The following is a 17,990-nucleotide window of genomic DNA, read 5'->3' on the forward strand; positions in this document are numbered from 1 at the left end:
AAAAAAAGGTATAAAATTCACAAAAATGCAAAAAAGGGGGGAAGACTATCTATATTCGTCGACCTCCACGTTGGTGATAGTCGGGCAACGTAAACTTCGTTTAAGGCAAACAGACGATCGATCTGCGAATGCATATGACTTATGTGATCAAGAATGATGACTTTTGTGAATTTTTTTCTTGAGAACCATGAGCTTATAGCAAAAATTATCAAGAATAAAAAGTTTTTAGAATCGAACAAAGAATTCACCTGAATTTTTTAAAATTTTTTGGAGAAATTTTTTAATTTTTAAAAAATTGACAAAATGCAAAATCAAAAAAAAATATTTAAAAAATTCTGAAAAAATTACTACGTATTCTTAGAGCGATTCTAAGAACTTTTTCTCCTTTTGCACTTCCTCGAAAAGATCATTCTTTTTGAGAAGAAAATTCATGAATGTTTTCGCAAAAATTTTGTTATTAACGAACCATTTTGCATACACTAAGATAAAAAATTTATCTCGGAACTATATATTCTGAAAGCTTAGGTAATTATGCCACCGGTTATTGAGGTTCCAAGTAGATATCTCACTGGGAACCATTCGGAAAACTTGATTTTATAAAAAAAAAATTTGAAAAAATTGTGTTTTTTTTTTGTTTAAACGACATTTTTTCATAATTAACAACACTTTATCACATTTTCATGCACACCATCGGAAAGTAGAGATCTTAAGCTTCAAAAATATGTGTCGATCAATTTTTCATACCTTCAATTGCACGAGTTATAAATCCAGAAAGTGTGGTGTACCCAAAGAGGCATTCTGGGCGTTAACGGGTTAAACAATTTCTGTTATTAAAGATTCTTAACTTGATCGATATTTTGGATTTTCTGCCTTCATCGTTTTGGAGGTTTATCTACTGTCGGTAAAGTATCATTCGCCGATAATATCACAGATTCATTTTTAACGTATTTAATAAAAACACAATATGAAAATATTTTTATCCAAAATATTGTTTTTAATGTTTAAAGTTTCTAAAATTATTGTTTGAATTTAAAATAACTTTAAAATAACAATATTTGAAAAAGGTATATATTTCGAGATGAAAGTTGCTTTCAATTATTATTATTTTTAATTCAAACAATAATTTTAAAAACTTTAAACATAAAAAATAATTGATTATTGTACTTTTAATCAATAAACAATATTTCTAAAAAAAAATTATTGCTTAATTCATGGTTTTTTATTCTATTGGTATTTTGTTTTTCCGAAATTTTACAATTCGGGAATTTTTTTATCATTTGGAAATTTTATTTTTCTTGATTTTTCTGATTCGGGAATTTTACAGTTTCGGGATTTTATTTTTCGGGATTTTTTAGCCATCTCAAATCGTTGTGAAATGTTTTGAATATCAGTAAAAAATTGTTAATCCTTTAAGTCGATTAGAATCTTTGAAACCTTTTGGAACATTTTAAAAAATTTTATTTTTGGAAATCTGGAATTAACAGACAAAAATGAAATATTTGTGAAATATAATATATTATATTTCATGCAATATATTTCATGCAAATGCAATAAAAAATGTGACACAATCATCACTGTTGCATTACCAATAAAAGCGATGGATTTGATTAATTATATCATTTACTAAAAACGGACCTAACTTTATTTCCATATCAAATTAAAAGTGGTTATCTTTACAATAATACAAACTTATTAAAAATCCAAAACTTTCGAGGATGTTTGTTTAATGTATATTTGGAAGTCTTGAAAAGATTCCAAAATAATTTGAAATTGGAAAAGATTTTGAAGCACTTAAAACAAAATTTAGACTTTTTAAGATTTCGAAGAAAACATTAAGAAGCCGTATAAGAATTTTGAAGCTTTAAAAAAAAAGTTATAAAAATCGCTAGAAAAATTAAAATGATTTCTTTTTGAAAAAGTAGTCTTATAAGAATATTGAAAAATATTCCCAAAACTTTCAAACAGAATCTGCAAAGTTTATAGGATATTTTTTTATTTTTCTGAATTTTCAAAACATTGTAGGAAAAAATCGAGTTCCGAGATAACAACAAACTTTTCGTTAAATTCCTAACAATCTTTTTAATAACTTATTTTTAAGATAATACTTACAAAGATTTTGAAACCAATTTGTATGTATAAATTAATGTATTCAGCTTAAATTTGATTAAAGTTATATAATTTTAAAACTTCATATATTTTTTCATTCATTCTTCAATGTATATTATTTATTGCCTCAAGAAAATTTTCATTTAATTTCAAACCGCTTAATACTTGTTCTCATCTTGAATTTGAAAATTTTGTAATAAATACTCTTACTCAGGTTATAATTTTTTTTAATTTTGGAAAGATATGAATTTTTAGATTAAGCACATATTTTGAATACAGTTGAAAATTTCTAGCATGAAATTTCTTAAACTTGAACCAAAGAATCATGTCAAGGAATTGAAAATTGACTTCTTTAAAAAAAAAAAGAAAATGGTCGGTCGCAAATAGACGAAAATCTGTTTTTGTTGATCCAATTTACTTGAAAATATTGGAATTTGATGTCAGGTAATAAAAATCGTGCATATTATTAATTGTGAAAAAAATGTTTAATCAATTCACGTTTTTCGAAATTGGAATTTTCGGAAATTTACTATTTTCGGCAATGTATTATTTTCGAAAGTTTGTAAATTTGTATTTCAGTTTTTTGGGAAATTCTTATTTCGGGATTAAACATTATCAGTAGTTTTATTTCCGTTTCAGAATTTGAAATTTCTGGATTTTTCATTTTTCGGGAAATTTAAAAATTGTAAGCTAACCTGTAACTAACTTGTCCATAAAACCCATCTGACGCTACTATGCAACACCCCAATCTAAAAATATCATTATTAACAAAAATTGAAAAATAATTTTAAAATATTTTAAAATTATTGTTACTATTTACATTTAGTGTACGTGCACATGTATTATGTATATTCGAGGTTCGTCGAAACTGGAAATAACTTTATATAACCGGAAATAACTTTTTATAGCAGGAATGCATATATGTATAAGTTGGCATGTGCAAGCAGAGGAAATGACGATATATTCAGACATCGCGGCGCTTTTTTATCGTTTTTCCAAAAACTCTTGTTAACCCGAGTCTAAATTGATCCGATCATTTTCGAAATCTAGTTCCCTGCAATCAGTTAAAATAGCCTTCTAGAAAAGAAAAATAATTTAAATTGGAAATTCGTTTGTATTAAAATTATTTAGAAAATTTAGTTCAAAAATAGAAATTATATGGATATACATTGAATATTCTAGGCACAAATTCCTACCTTACCGGCATGAAAAATATTTGGTACCTGAAGTGGCACTTGTCCGCGCTAAGTTTCTAGAACTTTTTCTAAATGTCCCAATGACCTCACAAAATGTTAGTGCGAAATTGTGATAGACGAATTTGAGTAAACAACTTCTAGGTCATGAATTATCTCAATTAATTATTTCACTTAAACATTGTCATGCTTGTTAAAAAGAGATATTTCGGGTTCCAATTGTGTAAAAAACTACGAATTTTACACGATTGAAACCCGAAATATCTTTTTTCATCAAAATGAATCCTCGTGAAAGCTATATGCTGTATTATATAATGTGAGGACAAATTAGAATATGAGCTTGAAAGAGTTTACGTGAAATGCTTAATTGAGATAATTCATGACCTTGAAGTTGTTTAGGCAAATTCTTCTATCACAATTTTGCAATCTTATTTTTCGACGCCATCAAGACCCTAAGAGAGCATTCTAAAAGCTTAGCACGGACATGAACCACTGCAGCTGCATAATGTTCTCGAAGTCGGTAAGGTCGGAATCTGCGAACACAAAATAATAATTTTGAAAATAATTTTAGCCTTATCAATCTTCGGAACAAGCAACACATATATTGGGTGTCTCACCAGAACTTTAGCCCTTGTGTTATTTGTAACCTTCTTTTGGTTTCAAATTTACGTAATCAATCTGACAATTCGTGATTGGCCTAGGAAAACATCCATCAATGAAACCTATTTTTCACAAATACCCCAGGAATTTCACAGGTTTGTTTTCATTACAAAATTATACCACCTAATTATTAGGCGAGTTTTATTTGATCTTCGTCTACCTGTTTTCTCTGAAGTCTACATCACTTATTAACTGTCCCCCCTGTAGGTGAGGTATCGTTAGGCGCTGCCGTCAACCCTTGCCAGCAGAGGCATCCTTTATACAAATAAGGAAAAAAATAAGAGAAACAAATTTTCCAATTTTGCAATAAGTAATTTAGAAATGTTAAATACAACATCTACGTTTTTTGGAAATTCCTATCACATTTTACTTACTGTTTCAAGTTCAAAACTAGAATAAGTGCGATATGTTCTTTTCCGTCAGAAGTTGGAAATTAGAAGTCTGCAAGCTTAAAATTAATCAATTTAGAATATTAATAGCATCTTTAATGAGGATTTAGTGGAAAACGTAGATTCAGAATATAATATTTGTAAATTATTGATTAGAAAATTTAAAGATGGCATATTATTTATTTTTTTTTTTTTGCAAGGGTGGGTGACAGCGTCTTATGATGACTCTGCTACGTGAGGGAAATTTAAATAATAGGGGTAGAGTAATCAGGTAGGCAACAATTAAATAATCTCTTCCCTAATATTATTATGTTACAATACATCAAATTTACTCTAGCGGTCGTTCGAAAACTACGTCACACTAGGGTGGTCCAAATTTTAACCGTAGAAAATTATATTTTTTATTTTTGGTGGTCAACCCCCCCCCCCCCCCCCCCCCCCCCCCCCCGACATAATACAGAAAATTAAAATTCCTATTTTTTGTATAATCGTTCAATAATTATTTTTTTGACCAATTCGTCAACAGGGTACGTTCCTTGATTGACTGAAGATTTTTTTCATAAATACTCTACATTGGATTCCTTAAAAACCTAAGGGACCCAATTTTTCAATTTGTTTACTTGAACTTGATATTTCTTGCTAAAATCTAAAGACTAAATTTTTTATTAAGATTTTATCTTTTTTTATCAAAAATTAAACTTCTTAGTTAAAAGTAATTATTTTATTGAAATTTCTTCTATTTATGGTTGAAAATTAATTTATTTATCTATAAATGTAAGTATTTCATTATTTGTTAAAAAGTCATTGTTTTTAGTTAAAAATAGAACTGTTTGGTTGAAAATTAATCTATTTTGTTGTATATGCCTCTATTTTATTCCCAGATTAATCTTCTTTATTCAAAATTTATTTACTTGGTTGAAAATGTAACTACTTTGTTAAGAATCCATTTTACTAGTTGAAGATCGATCTTGTTGGTTAAAAAAATTGGTTAAAATTTGAGTAGAAGTTTAATTAAAAATTATTCCGTTTTGTGTGAAGATTCCACTATAGTGTTGAAAATTTATCTTTTTTATTGAGTTTATCTATTTTAGACTTCAAATTAAAATATTTTTTGTTTAAAATGTCAACGATTATATTTTTCCTTGAGAATTAATAATTATTTGTAAAATTGGACTGTTTTTTATTTAAAATAAAAATATTTTTTGTTTGAAATATCAACTATTATATTTATAACTTAAAATCAATCTTTTTTATTAAAATCAGTTTTTTTCGAAATTATTCTTTGTTTATTAAAAATTAAACTACCTAGTTCAAATTTGATCTTTTTTAAAAATTTAATTTATTTGACGAAGATTTTTTCTTTTTATCTGAAAATTGAACTATTTTGTGGAAAAATCGGGTGGTTTTTTAATAATTCACATACTTTGTTACATAGATAGAATTTCTGAATTGATCTTTTTGGATTGAAAACTCAATTGTCGTTGAAACACTTTTTCTTGTTGGCTTAACCACTCAACTATTTGGTTAAAAAAACACCCGTTATTTTTTACGGTTGAAGTTAATTTACGGTTTAAGTGTGTTCAATTATTATTGAGTAGTTTTTGTATTTTATTTACGGCCTTAATGAAATTAAATAGAGATCAAAATGTTGACACAAAGAGGGTTGGGGTAGATGGTCGTAATTGTGACGTCACCCTGGGGGCTTGAAACTTTACGTGATGATCTGTGATCTAGGAAAAGTATTCAACATACCGTGGCGCAGTTTTTGAGAAACCCCATACTTAGCTCCTAATTATAAATACAAAATTTCCAGGCTTTTAAAAAAAAGGCACAATGCTACGGCGACAACGAACGCAACGTCTCGGAGCTTGACAGACACCGAAATCAGTGAAATCCGTCGAAACATCGATAAAATCAACTCAGAGCAGAGGGTCTACAATGAAGAAACTTTTGGACCCGTTTTTCCGGATACAACTGTGATAGTCGTCCAGGTGCACACCAGGTTTGTTTACCTGGCGCACCTGATTGCTTCTCTTGCACAGGCTAAAGATATAGAGCAATCTTTGCTCATCTTTAGCCACGATTTTTGGGATCCAGACATCAACTACCTCGTCCAGAGCATCGACTTTTGTCGAGTGATGCAAATTTTCTATCCATACAGCATCCAAACTCATCCTCGAACTTTTCCAGGCGAGGATCCACGCGACTGTCCGAGAAACATTACGCAAAAACAGTAAGGAAATTCATTTTCACTTGATGTCATGAAAAATAGCTCAAATTAAATTGACCACGCCCCCTCTTCATTAGGCACGCCCCTTAACTCCGTCTTAAACCACTCCCATTTGACTAAACTTGCCTTTTAGTCCCGTATTTTGCCACTCCCATTATAACTAACCAGGTCTTCTGTCCTTGAGCACACCGACTACTTACTATTAGACACATTTTCCTTGCTAGTACGCATTTTAACCGAGCACGCCCCTTAACTCCTACATTTGTTACTCCTATTTTTTTTTTAGATCTACTTACTTTGGGCACATTGCCTCTCTACTATTGGACACTCTTCTTACTCACATCTATTAGCAGTAGTCATATCCCAGAGTCCCACACATCCCCATGCCCATTTTCCTTGCTAACGCACACTTAAAGTAAGCACGACTCTTAACACTAACTTTTGCCAGCGTCCTTATTTAATAACTAGATTTGATTCCCTTTGGCACGTCATCTATCTACTATTAGATACTCCTCTTAGTCGCGCTTATTATCAATAGTCATACCTCAGATATCCACCTGTCACCATTTCTATTTCCGTTTTTAACGCCCTCGTCCGTTGATCATGCCCCTCGACCATGCCTTTTTCTACTACTATTTTTCACTAAACATATACGCATAATTTGGGGATATCGCCTATCTACTACTATAATTTTATTAGTGACGCCTGTAAGAATTAGTCATATGTCAAAGTTCAACATATTTCCACACCCATTTCTCTTACTAAAGCCCAATTATATTGACCACGCCTCTTCGCAACACCCATTAACGACGTCAACGAACAGTAAAGTAGGCATGAATAAAGGCGTGAATAACAGTTATGGCTTAACACGTCCTTTCCAGATACAACCCTCTAGTTCATTATGAAATATCGTGTTTTTTCTTTTCTCGTATTTTATGTTATCTAAATCATTTCTATTTACAACTATTTATACATATTTTTATATCTAGATCCTTGCTCCTACTTTTTACGAGATTCTTTCTTCTTTCTCAATACGTCCCTTAACTTACCCCGTTAACTGAACAAGAAATTACAGATTTCAGTTTAAAAATGCATTAAAGAGGAATAAAAAGGCAAATCAATGAAGAAATGTGGAAGGGAAAAAGAAAGAAATGTATAACAAGAAAAAATCAGGAAGAGATGTAAGAACGAAAAGAAAAATTGATAGTAGAAGAGGTAAATATGGGAGGAGAGAGATGGAAGATATTTGGGGTTCATTTACAAAAATATGAAGGATAAGTTAGATTAGATGAGAGAACTGCTGGGGAGAAAAAGAAATAAAAATATGATAGGAAATTACAATGCGAGAGCAGGAGATAAAGGAGGAAAGGAATGATGAGAATAGCGAAAAAAATAGCCGGAGACAAGATACTTAATGGAAAAGGAAAGAAATTGTTGAAGAGCTTGAAGCAGATGAGATGATTTATCTTAATCGGAAACATAGAGAGGGGAATATACACGTGATATTTGAGGACTAGTTAAGAATAATCAAGAAACTAGACGTGTATTATATAGTTTTGGATAACTTTCCCAGCATAGATAAATTCAACTGAGAAGAGATTCTTTAAAAAAAAAAGATAAAAATGAAGTGAAGGAATTAAAGCAACTAAAGGAAGTCAAGGTACAGAAAACTGAAAAAGGGGACTGGCCAATATAAGGAAAAAAACCAGTTAAAGTAAAGGTAGAGAATACCAAAAATTAGAGAACAAAATATAATCGAAGAGATAAAAATACTTATAGCGGAAATAAAATAAGAATAAGAAAGTACAAGGGAGAAAAAATTTAGTGAAGGAGAGAATAGAAGTATATGAGATGAGGAATGCGAAGAAAAGAAGGAAGTGAGAAAGGAGGGAAGAAAGTAGAGGAAGGGAAAAGTAGTGCAGAATAAAGGGGGGAAAAGTATACTCAGATGTGTTACAAAAAATTAGGAGAGCAATAAAAGATTTGGAAAAGAAACAGAGAAAGCTAGGGCGACAGAAGAGATTTAGAAGGTAGTTGAGAGAGAGCAAGAGAAAAAAGGATAGAGGAGGGAGTAAACATATTAGAAATAGGACATGAAAAGGGAAAAACAATCAAGATATTAGATATAATGAGAGAAGAAAGGCAGATGGTTCAGATGAGATGCTAAATGGAATCTATAAATATGGAAAGGGGGTAAGAACTAAAGAAATGGCTATGGATAATGTGCTATATTGAGAGGAGAGAGACGGCCAGAGTTATGAAAAAAACCCTTAGACTGGTAGTGAAAGCAGTATATAGTACAAAACTTGATATAAGGCATAACTCATGGTCGTTGATTTAAATTTGACGTCAAAGATTGAAAATTTAAAATGGCGGATCCTAAATGGCGGTATAAATTGTTGACTTTGAACATATTTACCCAAACCTTTAGTGCAAGGAGGTTTTTTGGGTAGCTGATTTCGAATTTGACGTCGAAAGTTACAAATGCAAAATTATGGATCCAATATGACGGATATTTCTTTTAAAAAATGCTAAAAGGGAATTCATTGGTCTGAAAAAATATTTTTAAAAAGCGGTTTCAACATTAAATTTTGTTACAGGGCATTGTTGCTAAAATGCAAAAACGCCGAACATCCAGACCTCTATGGACACTACAGAGAAGCTAAATACACCCAGACAAAGCATCACTGGTGGTGGAAAGCAAATCGAGTTTTCGACCAACTGAAAGTGACCAGGAATCAGGACGGTATGGTCCTCTTTCTCGAAGAGGATCACTACGTCGCTGAAGATTTTCTCCACGTCCTGAGATTGATGAAACGTACCTGCGAATATTCCTGCGAACGGTGCAACGTTCTCACTTTGGGCACACACCTAACAACTTATGATTCCTACTCTGAATTCAATCACAAAGTAAGTATCGTTAATTTTGATTAATTAATCCTGATTTGTTTCTAATGTTTTTATACTGACTCTAATTACCTGATTCTCGCATGTTGGCACCAGGGGTGTTGCGAATATTCGCATCCGCATCCGCAATTGCGGATGTTCTGCATGAATTTAGACATCTGCATCTGCATCCGCATCCGCATCAATCGATGCGGAGTTTTCGCGGATGCGGATGTCGATCTACTACCCAAGAGCGGCCAACAAGTAACGACATGTAAAGAAAGTGGGCGGTGTCAGAGTGGCGCGTGCTCGCTTTCTTTCGCTGATTGAGCCATATTAGGACGACGTTTTGTTTGTTTTGGTTTAGTTATCGTCGTGACTTGACTCATGAATTTCATTGCGTATAATTAATAGCCTAATACGGTCTCTGAAAACCGTGCTTATTGTGTTTTTTTTTTTGTGTGAAATTGATCAATATTTCGTGTTTTAATACTGAGTGAAAAGGTAAATAATGACGCCGCCACTAAAAAGCAATATCTGGACTTACTTTAAATTAGACAAAAATAATTCGGAGAAGTCTGAGTGTAAAATATGTGATAAAAGTTACTCGCGGAAGGGGCGTACTACTACTTCCTTGAAAAATCACCTGAAATCAATGCACCCGGAAGAGTTTCTTTTATTCGAAACCGCGAATAATGAGAACAAGATGAAGAAAAAAAAAGATGATGCAGGCATGTAATTGTATTTGAAATATTGGAATAACGAATGTACAGTAGGGTGGTCCAAAAATGCATTACAAAAATTTTTTTTCGAATTTTTATACAAAACGCCCGGAAATTTGTTCGAATCAGATTGCTATAAGACATGGTTTACAATCACAGGAAAACATAAAAGACGTCAAAGAAAAATGTAAAAAAATTTCAAATCATTTCAAACAATCAACTATTGCTCAAAAGCAACTTGAGAAAATTCAAGATAGGCTAAATCAACCGCATTTGAAAGTATTCCAGGATTGGGTGACGCGCTGGAACAGCACAGACTACATGTTTGAGCGTTTTATTAAGATAAAAGATGCTTTGAGTCTTTACGCAAATGACAACAAAATTGAATCATTTTTTCCAGAAGAGTGGAGAGTAATAGAATGTTGTCTTGAACTACTGAAACCTTTTGAAGAAGCCACTCATGAAATGAGTAGCTCACAGGCTCTCATATCATCTGTGATTCCCATCATTCAAATTCTTCTTAAAAAACTTGACGACTATTTAGCGAAACCATCAGAGACAGATCCGATTCGGTTGGCAGCATCAAATCTGAAAACACAATTTTCAGCTAAGTTTTCTTCCTTAGAAGATAACACTTTATTTGCTATTGCAACGTATTTAGACCCTCGCTATAAAGATAAATTTTTCAAACCAGTCACGGAAGAAAAAATAAAGGATGCTATTTTGAAGATCGTAAATGATCCAGTTTCCACTGGATCTCCTGAATCGTCACCAAGTTGGGAAACGTCAAAAAGGAGGAGATTGGAAGATGCTCTCGGTCCTGAACCAGGGACATCTGGTATGGGTAATAACAGTGGCTTTAAAAGCGATCTTGCCATGATGTTAGATTCATCAAGCGAAGATGAAGGTGAAGAAGAACCTGACGACAGTAGCCCCGACATTCTTCTTCGGAAAGAACTTGTTATGTATCGCAATAAAAAAAGACTAGATTTGGATGAAAACCCACTCAATTGGTGGAAAGTTAATCAGAGTGAACTGAAAATTCTGTCGGAAATAGCTCGAAGATTTTTATCATCTCCACCAGCTAGCGTTCCCAGCGAACAATTGTTTAGTGGAGCTGGCCTAATATACGATCCTCTCAGAAAAAGATTAGAGCCAGAGAAGGCTGCAAAATTACTGTTCATAAAGTATAATTCTCCAATTTTCAAATTTGATTATTATTATAATAAAACTCATTTATGTAAATTTTCATTTTTCCTTATGCTGAAAGTTGTTATAATTTCCCGGTTACTGATAGTATTATTTCAGCCCGTTAGGATGCACGATATAGTTTGGTATCTTAAAAACGATTTTTCGCAACAACGAAAAAATATTATTCTTGCTGACTTTAATCCAGTTTTTTCCGCCTGCTACAGATTTGATTTTCAACTTTCTGGGCCTGCGATCCGTTTTCAAAGAGTATTCCTTGAAAATTTCCTTTTCGTATCTCGGCTCGTGATTTCCTAATCTTTTCGCTATGGGTTGATTAACTTCATTTGGTAATTCTCCCTCTACTACTGTTTGCGGGTAAGTTTCCTGAAACATCTTCCAGTTGATGGGTTGCATGCATTTTATTGCCCATACAATCGCTTAAAGTTCCTTCTCTGTGGTGGTGTAATTTAACTATGGTTCATTTAAAGTTCTTGAAATATAACAAGCAGCATGTCCTCTTTGCGAGACGGTTTTTCAATTTCAGGAAGCTTCTCTTGTGGACTAAAGTCCGCTCGTTTCGTTAATTCTTTTTTGTTAGTGCCGTAAACGGCTTGGCTGTAGTGAAATAATTTTTGATAAATTTGTGGTAATACGCTGATAATTATTCGGGTTAGGTTTTACTCCATCTTCTGTTATCAAGTGCCCTAGATATTTAAATTCCGGTCTCAAAAACTCGCACTATCAGCCTTCAATTTCAACCAAGTTTCAAGTAGACGTTCAAATAATGCGACTATGTTTTTGTTGTACTCTTGTTGAGTTTTCCTTAACACGACAATGTCATCCAGAAAGGTAGAGGAAATTTTCCCGGTCAGTCCTTTTAGTGGCGTATCCATTCTTGTATGGGACGTTGCTGAAGCATTTTGTCAACCCATCGATAGATGATTAAAGTTGAAATGGCCGAAGCAGTGCACTTTTTCGAATCATCATCCATTGGGATTTGATTAAAACCATAACTCAAATTGAAAGCCGAAAAAAATTTGGTCCCAAATCTCAAAGTAAACATTTTTTTTCGAAAATCAAGGAAAAAGGTGGCTCTCGAATTAAAAAACTCGCCCGACGCTCGAAAACGCTGAAAGCTTTGGCCCTGGTGTCTCAATAAATGGAATTTTTCTAATTCGTAAAGTAAATTTTTTAACATTAGCATGGGCTGCTATATAATAACAAGCCAGAATTCTTTTTATTAACATTCATTTTTCCAGTGTTTAGTTTTCAATAAAAAAAAGGGGGAAACAAAAAAATCCAGAAAAACAATAAGTGATTGCATCATAAATCTTTAGAGATGCCTGCAAAATAATAAATTATTTGAGTATAATCTTTTGTTTAATAATATTTAATTGCAAGTTAAGGTCAGTCGGTAACCAAGTTTTTTTAGTTTCGCTTCAAGGCTTATCTCTTTGCTTAAAGATTCAACAACAACAAAATTCTTTTGTTGAAAATTCACTATTTTATCGAAAATTAATTTTCTGATAGAAAAGTAACTGTTTTGTTGAGAAATCATACTTATTGAATGAAAATTCGTCTTCTTTGGTAGAAAATTATAATTCTTGGTAAAAAGTTCATTTTTTGGGTCCAAATTTAACTATTTCGTTTAAAAATTTATCTATTTTGGATAAAAATGCAACGAATTGATGCAAAGTTGAACGACTTATTAAAAATTAATTTATTTAAGATTTACCTCGTTCGTAGAAAATTTAACTTTTTTCTTAAAAAATAATTGTTTTTTTGTTTGTTAAAACTTAATTTCTTATATCAAAACTGAACTATATATTCCATTTTTTGTTGAAAATTTATCCTTTATAAGTTCAAAATTCAAATATTTGGTAGAAAAATCATGTCGTTTTTTTTATAAATTCGACATCTTGGTCAGAAAATTTATTTGTTTGTTGAGAATAAATCTTGCTGTTTCGGGATTTAACTATTTAATAAAGAATTCGTCTTTTATGGTTGAATTCAACTGATAGAAAATTCGTTTCTGTTTGCTAAAAATTAAACTTTCAAACTGAGAACTTTTGGATTCCATTTTTTGTCTTAAAAATATCTTTATTAATTTGACATTCTACTTTTTGGATTAAAATTCATTTATTTGGTTAAGGCTTTATCCATTTCATTGAAAATTCATTTCTTTATTTTTATTTAAATCATTTTGTGGAAAATTCGTCTTTTGACAGAAAATCCATTTTTAATAGTGAAAAATTTTGAATATTAAATTCAAATATTATAAATATTGTATTTATTTATTTTATTAGCTAATATATTATTATATTATAATAATATAAAATAAAATTATTCTTGTTGTTTAAAATTCATCTTTTCGATTGACTACTCAACTAATTATTTATAAATTCTTCTTTTATGGTTGAAGTCAACTTGTTGAAATGTTTTATTCTTTTTGTTAAAATTTTATTGAAACTAACCATTGGACAGATAAAATGTAAATATAACAGATTTTCACCTAATTATACCATACAAACATATACTTAAACAAATTGTTTACTCTAGTGAAAAGAAATATTTGTAGCGAAACCACCGTAGAAAAAAGAAATAAAGTCTTCTTTTTAAACTACCCTGAAACTTGCAACAAAACACGATATTCCTATGATTTTTTTAAAATTATAAATTTAAGAATCGGAAATATTTAAAAAGAACAGAAATTGAGAATTGAATATGAATAATTTCTTCAAGTATGAATTAAAATTTTTGTCTTCAAAAAAAGGATCTTCTATTTTCACTCCACTGGGAAACGAACCAGAGAACTTCTGATATCCAGTCGAATGCTTTTCAACTAAGCTATTAGAGAGATCAGAATAAGAACCTTAATTCAAGAAAATAACGCTAATTTTAGAAAGATGGTAATGTTACAAGTAACTATTAAAAATGAATATGTATTATCACCAGCGGATGGTACTTTACCGACAGTAGATAACCCTCCATAACCGTTAAGGCAGAAAATGCACAATATCGATTAAGTTAAAAATCTTTAATGACAGAAAATGCTTAATTTCTTAATAAGTCTAGATGGAAAATAAATTTTTTCCAAATAAATTAAAACTTTTTCTTTAAAAAAAAGAATCTTCTCTTTTCGCTCCACTGGGAAACGAAACGCAGAACTTCTGATTTCCGGTTAGGTGCTTTTCCATTAAGCTATTAGAGAGATCAGAATAAGAACCTTCATTCGAGAAAATAACGCTTATTTTAGCAAAATGTTAATGATACAAGTAATTATTTAAAATGCATCTGTTCTATCATCAGAAGATCCTTTCTTCAAGAAAAAATTTAAATTTATATTTAGAACAATTATTTTTCATCTTTTCTGATTAAGACGTTTAGAATTTTCTATTATTAAAGATTATTAACTTGATCGATATTGTGGATTCTCTACCTTCACGGCTGTGGAGGGTTATCTACTGTCGGTAAAGTACCATCCGCTGATGATATAACAGATTCATTTTAAATAATTTATTTTTCTGTAACGAATTAATATCTTTTTATATTTGGTTTTAAAAAATATATTTTTTTTTATATATTGCTTTGCAGGGAGTGTGAAGAAATTAATCTCATGCGTCCATAGCTCAGTGGGTTAAAGCATCAGACCGGCAACCTGAAAGCCCTGGGTTCGAATCCCAGCAGAGCTTGAATGCAATTTTTTTATAATTCAGAAATAAAAATCAAAGATTGAAAAAATATTAATTATAGACCAGGAAACAAAAAATAATTACCATCAAGTTATATATTTAAATTGTTTATTGTTTGTTTCAGGTGGAAGTGACATCATGGATTACCAACATGGGCTTGGCATTCAACAGAGAGACGTGGAGTAAAATAAAAAAATGTGCTAAAATATTTTGTTCATATGATGATTACAATTGGGACTATAGTCTTCAGCGAGTGGCTCGAAATTGTCTTCCTCCAAGGAAAGGTTCCGGCATTGTTCCCCGCAGTGATTCTGGATTAATTGCTATGATGATGCTCGCGAACAGAGTCTTTCACGTAGGCGAATGGTATATACACTAATTACCTAATTCAAACCTCCCCCTCTCATACCTACCCTCCCCTCACTTACCCTTCACCAACCCCTTCCCCAAATTCTATCTCTGGCACTTCCCCCTCTCCTGACTCCTTCAGCTAACACTCACCCACCCCTACTTCCCTTCCCCAGTCCAGACTTTCGCCTTCATACTATCCCTCATTTCCGATAATTTCCCCTACTTTCCTTTACTTACAGTCACTTCTCCTACTCTCCCTACTCAATATCACCTATTTCCCTTTCCTACATTACCACTCATTTTCCTTAACGAAAATTAATTCTTTCAAAGTATAACACTTCAAGTATTTCTTAAATATTGTTTCATCTAAAATTACAGTTTAAAATTCATTATTTAACTAAGTATTGGTTTTAATAATTTTTTAAACCATAAAATTTTATCATATTAAGCACAATTTTTTGTATTTTTAATAAATAATGTAACTTATGAGATGATTTATTCCTTTTTTAGTTCAAAGTAACCTTTTAACTGAAAATTTACCTCTTCGATTTTTGTTTAGGAATTTTTTTTCGTCGAGAATTTATATACTTTGTTGAAATTTTAGAAATTAAAGGCGTTTTAAATTTAATTTAACATAATATTCACATTCATGGTATTTATAAGAATTTATTCACCTATTTTTGTGAAAAATCGTTCCCCTCTCCTCAGAACAACTCTACCTGTAGAGCATCTTATTAATTTAATTATGGGAGTGACAGAAGGGGCATTGAGGGCAGGGGAAGTAAGAGAAATTAGGCGTGGAGGAGTAGAGATAGGAAAAGAGGGAAAAGGAAAGGAAGGAAAAGGAAAGGAAGTAGGTAAAGTAGGAAAATGAGAAAAAAATTATTGGTAAGGAAGTAGCGTAATTAAGGAGGAACGGGAAAGTAAAGGTTGTGAAAGGAAATGGTAAAAGGAGAACTAGGGAAAGTAAGAGGTAGTGAGGAAAGAGAAGTAGAAGCATTGTCTATGAGTCAACGGAAGTAGGAGAAATAATTAGAAGTCATGGCGTTTAAGGGAGGGAAAGTGAAGATTTGGGAAGGAAAGCACAGTAAGGGAAGTGTTGGCTTAAGAAGCAAGGAGAAAGGGAGGTACCTGGGAAAGAAGTTAGTTTGGCGAAGGGTAAAGTGAGGGAGGGAAAGTAGGTAATGTAGAAGAAAGGTGAAATTAGAGTTGGGACAGTAGGAAAAGTGAGTAGAGAGGAAGTAGAGGTAAAAAGAGAAAATGGGAAGAGAAAAACTAAGAGAGGTTATCAGTAATGAAAAGATAGAAATCGAAGAAGTGACTGTGAGTAAGAGAGAGTACAGGAAATGCTTATAAATGAGGTTGTTTAGAGGAGTAGTAGTAAAATCTATAAAAGGCGAAAAGTGAAGTTAGGGTGGGGATATATGTAAAGTAGGGAACATAAGATGAAATCAGGGCTGGGAAAGTAGGGAATGTGAGGAGAGAGGAAGTAGAGGAGGAGAGAGGAAGTGGATATAGGGAGAGAAAATGAGTAGAGGAAAACTAGGAGGAATTAGCAGTAATGAAGGGAGGGAAGTAGAAGAAGTGACTGTGAGTGAAAAAAAGTGGAGGAAATACTTATAAATGAGTTTGTGCAGTCGAGTAGTAAAATATGAGAAAGAGGAGTAGTAGAAGAGGAGCATTATATTGGGAAGCAGGGAGAGTGGAAAGTGATAGTGAAAGAAGTTAGTGTGACGAAGGATGATGTGTGGAAGGGGAAGTAGGGGAATGTAGAGAAGGTTATAGGCTACAAAACCAATTTTTTCTCAATTTTTTGATAATCTAATAATTAATTTCTGTTTTCAGTGGAATCCACCAGCATAAAGAAAACTGCGAATCGACAGCAGTGATAGCGAAAGTTCAAAATGTACTCAAATCTGTTCAAAATCATCTGTATCCAACTCAATTGACCCTGACATTTACAGGGACGACACAAGAATTAATACTTGGTAAAGCAAATGGAGGTTGGGGTGATCTTCGGGATCAAGAACTCTGCTGGAATATTACGTTAAACCCAGATTTGATACTACCTTGAATTTACCAAGCCTGAAAGGATTGATGATACTTGTAAAAAATGTTGAGCAGAGCTCAATTTTTGTTTTTTGTGTTTTCCCAGAGTCGATACTGCGGCTTAAAAAAATTAAGGTTTTTTATTATTTATAAATAATTTGTAATATATTGGTAAGAATTTTTAATTAATAAATTAATTTATAGAAACGATATTAATCTCATCTTATGAATTGAACGGAATTTAGTAATAGGTAGTGATTGGAAATAATAATTTTTTGTAACTAGTTGCTTTTTTGATAATGATAATGGTAGCAAAGATAAGCTACTTTTGTAAATAAGTAACGAATTGTTAACTAGTTAAATTTTTTTCGGTAACAATAACTATAAAAATCGTTACGTTTTTTGTTACTTTCTTTGCTTCCGCACATTTTTTTTCATTTTTTCACTTTTCAGATTTAAACAGAAAAATTTACTGATATTGATTAAAATGCAGGATGACTTTGACAAATCATACCTTGAAT

The 17,990-nt window shown here is 31.8% G+C and overlaps 1 protein-coding gene across 4 annotated transcripts in view; it reads left to right on the forward strand.

The window, feature by feature from the left end:
* LOC117170203 (alpha-1,6-mannosyl-glycoprotein 2-beta-N-acetylglucosaminyltransferase-like) overlaps positions 1-17,641 on the forward strand; it is a 72,078-nt gene extending 54,437 nt beyond the window's left edge. For 3 of the 4 annotated variants that reach the window (XM_033356813.1, XM_033356812.1, XM_033356814.1), the window contains exons 3-7: positions 3,871-4,054; positions 6,162-6,581; positions 9,179-9,488; positions 15,194-15,435; positions 17,266-17,641. In XM_033356813.1, the coding sequence (XP_033212704.1) occupies positions 3,871-4,054; positions 6,162-6,581; positions 9,179-9,488; positions 15,194-15,435; positions 17,266-17,494 (1,385 nt within the window). In that variant the 3' untranslated portion in view covers positions 17,495-17,641. The remainder of the gene's footprint in view (positions 1-3,870; positions 4,055-6,161; positions 6,582-9,178; positions 9,489-15,193; positions 15,436-17,265) is intronic. The other variant, XM_033356815.1, reaches the window with a different exon arrangement.
* The last annotated feature ends 349 nt before the right edge of the window (positions 17,642-17,990 follow it).

This window comes from Belonocnema kinseyi, chromosome 3 (assembly GCF_010883055.1).
Source record: "Belonocnema kinseyi isolate 2016_QV_RU_SX_M_011 chromosome 3, B_treatae_v1, whole genome shotgun sequence".
Lineage (NCBI taxonomy): Eukaryota > Metazoa > Arthropoda > Insecta > Hymenoptera > Cynipidae > Belonocnema > Belonocnema kinseyi.